At 41.7% G+C, this 10,900-nt stretch overlaps 1 protein-coding gene across 1 annotated transcript; it reads right to left on the reverse strand.

The window, feature by feature from the left end:
- Nucleotides 1-7,237: 7,237 nt before the first annotated feature.
- lpar6a (lysophosphatidic acid receptor 6a) lies at nucleotides 7,238-10,648 on the reverse strand. Its single transcript, XM_084142808.1, has one exon. It carries the CDS (start codon nucleotides 9,673-9,675, stop codon nucleotides 8,527-8,529), a length of 1,149 nt encoding a protein of 382 aa, XP_083998934.1. The 5' UTR covers nucleotides 9,676-10,648; the 3' UTR covers nucleotides 7,238-8,526.
- Nucleotides 10,649-10,900: the final 252 nt, after the last annotated feature.

The following is a 10,900-nucleotide window of genomic DNA, read 5'->3' on the forward strand; positions in this document are numbered from 1 at the left end:
GACTGCCATTATCATGCTGATACCTTATTGGACTGCCATTATCATGCTGATACCTTATTGGACTGTCATTATCATGCTGATACCTTATTGGACTATCATTATCATGCTGATACCTTATTGGACTGTCATTATCATGCTGATACCTTATTGGACTGTCATTATCATGCTGATACCTTATTGGACTGTCATTATCATGCTGGTACCTTATTGGACTGCCATTATCATGCTGATACCTTATTGGACTGCCATTATCATGCTGATACCTTATTGGACTGTCATTATCATGCTGATACCTTATTGGACTATCATTATCATGCTGATACCTTATTGGACTGTCATTATCATGCTGATACCTTATTGGACTGTCATTATCATGCTGATACCTTATTGGACTGTCATTATCATGCTGATACCTTATTGGACTGTCATTATCATGCTGATACCTTATTGGACTGTCATTATCATGCTGATACCTTATTGGACTATCATTATCCATTATCATGCTGATACCTTATTGGACTGTCATTATCATGCTGATACCTTATTGGACTGTCATTATCATGCTGATACCTTATTGGACTGTCATTATCATGCTGATACCTTATTGGACTGTCATTATCATGCTGATACCTTATTGGACTGTCATTATCATGCTGATACCTTATTGGACTGTCATTATCATGCTGATACCTTATTGGACTGTCATTATCATGCTGATACCTTATTGGACTGTCATTATCATGCTGATACCTTATTGGACTGTCATTATCATGCTGATACCTTATTGGACTGTCATTATCATGCTGATACCTTACTGTCATTATCATGCTGATACCTTATTGGACTGTCATTATCATGCTGATACCTTATTGGACTGTCATTATCATGCTGATGCCTTATTGGCCTGTCATTATCATGCTGATATTACCAGCTAAGGCCCAGTACCGCCGTACTTACACAGTTACTGTGCAAGAGAATGTGTTCTCAATAACCTCCCCTGGGAAAAGAGCTCTTCTGACCTCAATGGGGCTTCCTGCTTACATTAATATATAATAGTCGGGAACTATTCAATTTAATTCAATTCAACTTTATTTATGGGTATAAGATGCAATTAAAGTCAGTTACAAGTATCATCAACACAACTAGTAATGTATTGATGTCAGCATGTCATATGTTGTCTCTCTTCCTGATGTGTTCTTTGACCCTTGACCCTGTTCTATTCAGGCATTTGGCTGGCCGCCTGACCACGCTGATAAGGGCCCTGTCTATCTGGAAAAGGATACACAACCTGCAGACTGCGAATGCGTCCCAAATGGCACCCTTGAACCAGAAAATAGAAAATCATTATCCCCTTCTCCAAGATCAACAGTGTAATATGTATGTTTAGAAAGAAGCAGACACTCTGTGTATAAGTCAAACAACTCCCCCCTATTTCTCCTCAAGTTAGTACTTAGGAATTCCTGGAATTATCAAGAGAAGGACTGATATGATACAGAATTCCTCTTCTCCAATATCAATAGTGTCATTTGTCAGCCTGGAAAATACAGTTAAACTATCATTTGTTTTATAATTTGCATTAAATGAAAATTCCTTGAATCAAAAGATACAATAAAAGGTAGCTTAGTGGTTAAGAGCGTTGTGCCAGTAACCGAAAGGTCGCTGGTTCTAATCCCCGAGCCGACTAGGTGAAAAATCTGTCGATGTGCCCTTGAGCAAGGCACTTAACCCTAATCGCTCCTGTAAGTCGTTCTGGATAAGAGCGTCTGCTAAATGACTTATTATTATTATTTTTCTCGAATATCAACAGTGTGATATTGTGTATTACTGTAATACAGTTAAGCTCAATGTTAGGAGTAAATCTGGTCACGTGGCACTCATCTGTTCTCTTCATACTATTAGGAAAATCTTTGAATCAGTGAATCCGTAGATCAGTAGATTCAAGATTAAAGGACTGATATTCCCCCCCCTTCTGGAATATCAACGGTGTGATTTGTCTCCCTTGAAAACAGTAAAAGATGTGGTTTTGTTGATACTTTTTTTGAGTGAAGTGTCTGACAGTGGTCTGTTTAGAATGAAGCACCCAATCTGTGTAAGGCCAAACTCTCTCCTCCTCATAGGAAATTCCTGGAATTATCACATTTGAGAAGTTCTGACATTCCCCCCTTCTGGAATATCAACAGTGTAATATCTCCGTCTCCCCCTTTTAAATACAGTAAAGCTCTTCATATGTTAACAGTAAATGTGTTCATGTTGTACTAATTCATTTTTTTTTTTTGTCTGAGCTCTGTGGTCTCAGTTGTGTTTGCATGGGTATTTTAAGGGGACATCTAAAGTGGCTCTTCACTCAGGTTTCAGCTGTTTTGTTTTGCAGCAGAGAGAGAGCTGACTCTTTACATACACTCACTCGCGCACAACACACACACACACACACACACACACACACACACAAACACACACACACACACACACACACACACACACACACAGTCCTTGATTCAAGTCAAGTGGCCAAGCATCCTCTCAAACAGTCAGAGGTAGAGTAGAGAGAGAATCTCTCTTTTTCAGTCTGGCCTTGGGTCTATTTAAATAATGTAAATGCAGAATCTACAGTGACTCACAAAATGTGCCTCACATTTTCCTTAGTATGAATCAATGTATTGGACATGCATTTAAGTGGTAAGAAGGAGTACATTGGACTATAACGATGTGTTTCTTGTCACACTCATTAAATACTGTATATTACACTCAAAACAGACTTTCAACCATAAATAATACTGTATATTACACTCAAAACAGACTTTCAACCATAAATAATACTGTATTTTACACTCAAAACAGACTTTCAACCATAAAGAAACTGTATTTTACACTCAAAACAGACTTTCAACCATAAAGAAACTGTATTTTACACTCAAAACAGACTTTCAACCATAAAGAATACTGTATATTACACTCAAATCAGACTTTCAACCATAAAGAAACTGTACTTTAGACTCAAAACAGACTTTCAACCATAAAGAAACTGTATTTTACACTCAAAACATACTTTCAACCATAAAGAATACTGTATATTACACTCAAATCAGACTTTCAACCATAAAGAAACGGTATTTTAGACTCAAAACAGACTTTCAACCATAAAGAAACTGTATTTTACACTCAAAACAGACTTTCAACCATAAAGAAACTGTATTTTACACTCAAAACAGACTTTCAACCATAAAGAAACTGTTTTTTACACTCAAAACAGACTTTCAACCATAAATAAACTGTATTTTACACTCAAAACAGACTTTCAACCATAAAGAATACTGTATATTACACTGAAAACATGTTTTCTTCTTACATGTCAGAAGATGGTTTGGTTTGGTCAGAGGATGATGTTGAGGAATGTTTGTGAATGGCACCCTTTTCCCTACATAGTGCACTACTTTTGCCCAGATCCCTCTATGGGAATAGGATACCATTTGGGATGCATCCTGTGTTTTTGTGTAAAGCGTTTGGATAGATCTTCTCAGTGTGGTTACTTCAAGCGAACAGTATAACAGGACAGTACATTCAGTGCATCCAATGATGTTGTTGCAGGTTCCCTGGGTAACGTTACATAGAAGCAGTTTAACGTTACATAGAAGCAGTTTAACGTTACATAGAAGCAGTTTAACGTTACATAGAAGCAGTTTAACGTTACATAGAAGCAGTTTAACGTTACATAGAAGCAGTTTAACGTTACAGAGAAGCAGTTTAACGTTACATAGAAGCAGTTTAACGTTACATAGAAGCAGTTTAACGTTACATAGAAGCAGTTTAACGTTACAGAGAAGCAGTTTAACGTTACAGAGAAGCAGTTTAACGTTATATAGAAGCAGTTTAACGTTACATAGAAGCAGTTTAACGCTACATAGAAGCAGTTTAACGTTACAGAGAAGCAGTTTAACGTTACAGAGAAGCAGTTTAACGTTACATAGAAGCAGTTTAACGTTACATAGAAGCAGTTTAACGTTACAGAGAAGCAGTTTAACGTTACAGAGAAGCAGTTTAACGTTACATAGAAGCAGTTTAACGTTACAGAGAAGCAGTTTAACGTTACATAGAAGCAGTTTAACGCTACATAGAAGCAGTTTAACGTTATATAGAAGCAGTTTAACGTTACAGAGAAGCAGTTTAACGCTACATAGAAGTAGTTTAACGTTACATAGAAGCAGCAGCATTCAAGCTTGGCTCGGGTACAAAACATGCACATCTCTTACAGAATGTTTAGCTTTGTTATCTATTGCTGTACTTTCCACACTACTCCACCCACCGCTGAGCTAACCTCACCACGGGCTGTAGGGCTGAACGATCACAGATTTTAAGATGCTTGGGTTCTATGATTATATGTACAGTATGTATATGTAATTAGGAAGGGCTTGGTTGGTTGAGGAACTCCTGGGGAGAAAGAGAAGGGGGTTGGTTGGTCTTTATAACACTATAATGTACAGTAGGTCTTTATAACACCATAATTAGGTCTTTATAACACCATAATTAGGTCTTTATAACACCATAATTAGGTCTTTATAACACCATAATTAGGTCTTTATAACACCATAATTAGGTCTTTATAACACCATAATGTACAGTAGGTCTTTATAACACTAATGTACAGTAGGTCTTTATAACACCATAATTAGGTCTTTATAACACCATAATGTACAGTAGGTCTTTATAACACCATAATTAGGTCTTTATAACACCATAATTAGGTATTTATAACACCATAATTAGGTCTTTATAACACCATAATGTACATTAGGTCTTTATCACACTATTACTTACAGTAACATGTAATCCATGAGTTTATCCATGAGTTTATCTGATTGACCCCATAAATCCCCTGACCTCTGCACCCTAACCTTTGACCCCCTGCACCGTTTGCCCACTGCACCTTGAACTCTGCGCCCTCTCCAATGACAGACAGCACTGCCTTATGGGAGTCAAACCAACACCGACACAATGTTGTTTAACTAGCGACATTATATTATCTGTCTTTCCCAACACCACACAGCAACGTTGTTTACCTACTTTACCCTTCTCTCTCTACACAACTATTTTGTAGTCATTTAGCAGACACCTTTATCCAGAGCAACTTACAATCAGTACATGTTTACCTACATTACACTGCTGTGCTTCTTTAATACACCCCTACATTACACTACTGTCCTCCTTTAATACACCCCTACATTACACTACTGTCCTCCTTTAATACACCCCTACATTACACTACTGTCCTCCTTTAATACACCCCTACATTACACTACTGTCCTCCTTTAATACACCCCTACATTACACTACTGTCCTCCTTTAATACACCCCTACATTACACTACTGTCCTCCTTTAATACACCCCTACATTACACTACTGTCCTCCTTTAATACACCCCTACATTACACTACTGTCCTCCTTTAATACACCCCTACACTACACTACTGTCCTCCTTTAATACACCCCTACATTACACTACTGTCCTCCTTTAATACACCCCTACATTACACTACTGTCCTCCTTTAATACACCCCTACATTACACTACTGTCCTCCTTTAATACACCCCTACATTACACTACTGTCCTCCTTTAATACACCCCTACATTACACTACTGTCCTCCTTTAATACACCCCTACATTACACTACTGTCCTCCTTTAATACACCCCTACATTATACTACTGTCCTCCTTTAATACACCCCTACATTACACTACTGTCCTCCTTTAATACACCCCTACATTACACTACTGTCCTCCTTTAATACACCCCTACATTACACTACTGTCCTCCTTTAATACACCCCTACACTACACTACTGTCCTCCTTTAATACACCCCTACATTACACTACTGTCCTCCTTTAATACACCCCTACATTACACTACTGTCCTCCTTTAATACACCCCTACATTACACTACTGTCCTCCTTTAATACACCCCTACATTACACTACTGTCCTCCTTTAATACACCCCTACATTACACTACCGTCCTCCTTTAATACACCCCTACATTACACTACTGTCCTCCTTTAATACACCCCTACATTACACTACTGTCCTCCTTTAATACACCCCTACATTACACTACTCTGTCCTCCTTTAATACACCCCTACATTACACTACTCTGTCCTCCTTTAATACACCCCTACATTACACTACTCTGTCCTCCTTTAATAGACCCCTACATTACACTACTGTCCTCCTTTAATACACCCCTACATTACACTACTGTCCTCCTTTAATACACCCCTACATTACACTACTCTGTCCTCCTTTAATACACCCCTACATTACACTACTGTCCTCCTTTAATACACCCCTACATTACACTACTGTCCTCCTTTAATACACCCCTACATTACACTACTGTCCTCCTTTAATACACCCCTACATTACACTACTCTGTCCTCCTTTAATACACCCCTACATTACACTACTCTGTCCTCCTTTAATACACCCCTACATTACACTACTGTCCTCCTTTAATACACCCCTACATTACACTACTGTCCTCCTTTAATACACCCCTACATTACACTACTCTGTCTCTCCTCTCTAGACTGCACAGAACTGTTTACCAATATTCAGTCTGAAATCTACTCTCTCTAAACGGCATTGTTGTTTAGCTAAATGATATCATTACACTACTCTGTATATGTACACCATGTTGTTTAGCTAAATGATATCATTACACTACTCTGTATATGTACACCATGTTGTTTAGCTAAATGATATCATTACACTACTCTGTCTCGCTACACGGCAATATAGTTTAACTACATGACACAGTTCTGCCCACAGAACAGGAAAAACAACCAGGTCTTCTCTCACAGTCAGTCACTAGGTCTATAGCTGTTGAACTAGTTGTTTTGGATAGTTAGCTGCACAGTGATTGTCTGTCTGTGTATATGCTTGGCTTAAAGTGATTGATTGTATTATATTGATTATGGTTATAAAAAAAGAAGCTATTTTGAAAACCTCTTTATAAACCCTTTATCCATTGTGTGAAGAAAATCGGCAAACAATTTCTTCATAAGTGAATTTGCGCCATTCTACATTTCCGTTGCTTCAGAACAGAACCAATTCTCCATCTGAAGTCTACTATTGCTTAGTGATGACTAGAATTCCAGAACTGAGATGATTCTATCTTGGTGTTGACACAAAACTGTTTCCCATAAAATTTTGTAACAAAAGCTTTCACATGAAAATTCAACTGTTGCATAATTTTTGTATTTATTTCCGGCAAGCGGGTGATCCGTGGCATAAAACAACAGTGCAGTTTTTACAGATTCCTGTGTCAGTGCATTTAGGACTAAAAACCTCCTCAGACAAACACAGTATACTGTATATTCACAAACACTTACAAGACCCTCTGTTTTCGGATACATACACAATACAAAATATCAAAACTAACATCACTGAGATACATAAAGCAATCTTTAGCCTGATATTTCTCAAGTTGAATGAAATAGAAGGCTATGGTTATATGGTTAGCGCCACCATGAAACAGATGAATTGATAGCAGTCCTGTTTTCTCTCTCTCTCTTGTTCTCTCTCTTGTTCTCTCTCTCTCTTGTTCTCTCTCTCTCTCTCTCTCTCTCTCTCTCTCTCTCTCTCTCTCTCTCTCTCTCTCTCTCTCTCTCTCTCTCTCTCTCTCTCTCTCTCTCTCTCTCTCTCTCTCTCTCTCTCTCTCTCTCTCTCTCTCTCTCTCTCGTGATCACAATCCCATTCCAATTCATATATTTTCAGAAGTTTAATAACTTCTGTCTGGCACAATTATTGTGCAAAAACAGTTGTGATTCCACAAGAGGATGTTAGTTAGTAAGATGTTATATTAAATCGACATATTAACTAACAGGGTCAAATAAGACAGACAGTATAGTGTAAGGTAGACTGTCTGGTAGATATAGCATGTACAGTCACAGGGGCATGGTCCATGTTGATATCCCTGAGATAAACACTGACTGATATCCTATTAGTATATGCTCTTTCCTTGCTGGTGCCTCAGCACTGCTCCCAGTCACTTCCAATGTCTCCAACGTCTCCCAGAGGCTTGCTGATAATCCATTGTGTTTGTAATGTCTGTATGAGTCCAGAACTACAGATAGATAACGACTTAGAGACCCTGTGTGCTGTCAGTGCTGTCTCTACAACATCCCCATTGTGTGCTGTAGCCAGTAAGCCTGCCAGTCAACCAGCCAGCCAACCAGCCATCCAGTCTGCCAGTAAGCCTGCCAGTCAACCAGCCAGCCAACCAGCCATCCAGTCTGCCAGTAAGCCTGCTAGTCAACCAGCCAGCCAACCAGTCAACCAGCCAGCCAACCAGCCATCCAGTCTGCCAGTAAGCCTGCTAGTCAACCAGCCAGCCAACCAGTCAACCAGCCAGCCAACCAGCCATCCAGTCTGCCAGTAAGCCTGCCAGTCAACCAGCCAGCCATCCAGTCTGCCAGTAAGCCTGCCAGTCAACCAGCCAGCCAGTCAGTCCATCCACACTCCCCAAGCGTCACACAGAGGACTCAGTGTTGTTAAACACCTTGTCTTTCAGCGTCCTCAGGCTGCAGCGGTAGTTGGAGCTGGTCTCACTCTGCAGTGCCTCAGAGAACTTAATGTCGTACGCCTGGCTGACCGTGGATTTCCTCTTGATGGAGTTCTGGATGGTCTCCGAGGTAAAGTAGTAGATGATCGGGTCAAAGCAGCAGTTAGACACAGCGATACAGAGAGCGATAGGATAGATGGTTCGGACTACAGTCTCCACAGTGCAGCCCTTCAGGGTCCTAGTGCGAACCAACGCATAGAAGACTAGGTTGACGTTGTAGGGGATGAAACAGAAGCAGAAGATGAAGAGATGGACCACGATCATGCGAAGGATCTTGGTTTTGTTGAGCTTCCCCCCACGGCTGATAGTCTGGGGTCTCCTCAGGGTCTGGAGAACCATGACGGAACATACCACGTTGAGGAGCAGGGGAATCAGGAAGCCCACCGTCTCGATGAAGATGACCATCTTGGAGAGGTGGGACTTCCACTGCGTGGATGAGAAGTTCTCGAAACAGAACCGCGCGGCGGAGTGGTTGTTCTGTGGCGACGTGGTCTCCAGTTTAAACCCCGTCGGTAGACTCCCCGCCAACACCAGCACCCACACCGTCACACACACGATCTTAGCGTTCCTCTTCGTCCTCAACGCCCGTGACCTGAACGGGTGAACGATCGCCAGGAAACGATCCACACTGATACAGGTGAGGAATAGAATACTGCCGTACATGTTGGTGTAGAATAACGAGACGGAGAGCTTGCAGAGCACCCCGCCGAACGGCCAGTCCTGGTTGATGAAGTAGAAGACCCTCAGAGGCAGGGTGAAGACGAAGAGGAGGTCTGACACCACCAGGTTCATCATGTAGGTCGTTGTCTCGTTCCTCAGCTTGAGAGAGCAGCTGAATATATACATGGCCGCTACGTTGGTGATCAGCCCCACCATGAACACCAGGCTGAACACGGTGCTGTAGAGAGGGTACTTGAACCCATCGTTCTTGGTGCAGTTGGAACTGTCCGAGGGGAGGGAGATGGAGGAGTTGAGGTGGTGCAGCAGAGGGGTGATGGTTGACTTGATCATCCCCCCCAGGCCGTATTTCATCAGGGTGAAGTTGTCTGTCGACATGGCCAGTGGGAGCAGGGTGGTATTGTTGTTGAGGAAACAAGGGAGCAGTGAGGGTTGTCGGTGGGTTGTGTAAGAACTATACAATGAAAGGATTTCCCTTAACTCTTGTCCCAATCCACCATGAATGCCCAGCGAGGCACAGCACAAAGACAGAACACAAAATGCCTCGAATCTGTCACAATGTAAACTCTGACCAACCGTTAAAACACCAAGGCTTTCATTCCAAAATCCCCATGATCACTGTGTTTCCTTTCCATTCTCCATGTTGACATGTTGGTGACGGTGGTGTTGGGAGAGGACCCCTCCTTAACCCAAGGACTGGGGATCCAAGCTGCAGGCGTCAGAGAGCAGCTTCCTCCTGCTCCACCACTCCTGCCGTCTCTAGCCACCCTGCCCCTAACCCCTGCCGGTAGGACTCCGGCCCCGAGGCTGCAGGACTGACTGACTGACTCAGATAGCAGCCACACTAAATGTCCTCCTTTTTTTACTGCTGTACCGTTCTCCAGTCAAGTCCTTCCTCACAGAGAAGAAGCGTTTAATAAAATGATAATAATCCACTTGTTCTTTATCGCTTCTCCTGTTTTCCTCTAAAATCCTCGACTTAATGTTAGTCCTCGATCCTCCTTTGTCCTCTTTGTTAGAAAATTATCCAGGCTTTCCATCCTGGTTTTCTTTTGTAAAAGTTTACAGCGGTTGACGGCGTCTCTCTCTGTGCTCGTGTCACAGGAGAGGCTCTAAAGTTCAACAGGGTGTTGCTTTGTCCTGAGCGTAGAGTAGAAACCTAGAGAATTCAGTCCTCTTCAGTCCTCGGTGTGTGTGTGTGAGTGTGAGTGAGAGAGTCTCTGTTTCTCTTCAGGGTCTGTTTCCTGCCCCCACACCCCTCCCTCCTTCTCTCTCTCTCTCTCTCTCCCCCTCTGTTTCTGTCTGCGACAGCCTCAAGGGTATTGTACAGCTCACACATCCAGGAACGCAAGCGTGTGGTATGGGAACACTTACATCTCTCCCTCCCTGCAGACCGTTTTTTTTTTGTGGTTTGAGAGGGAGAGGCTGTTGTTGTAGCTCCTCCCCCCTCCTCTTCTCTTTGTCTGTTGACTGTGGAGTGGTGAGGCATCAGCCTGAGATTAAGTTGAAGGACTTGGTCAGGGTGTGTGTGTGAAACGTTCAGTTAACCCTTTCCAGACCAGCACACATACAGAGGTTCTGTCTCTTATTCCATATGGTTAAG

This window comes from Coregonus lavaretus (assembly GCF_964263955.1).
Source record: "Coregonus lavaretus genome assembly, chromosome: 26".
Classification (NCBI taxonomy): domain Eukaryota; kingdom Metazoa; phylum Chordata; class Actinopteri; order Salmoniformes; family Salmonidae; genus Coregonus; species Coregonus lavaretus.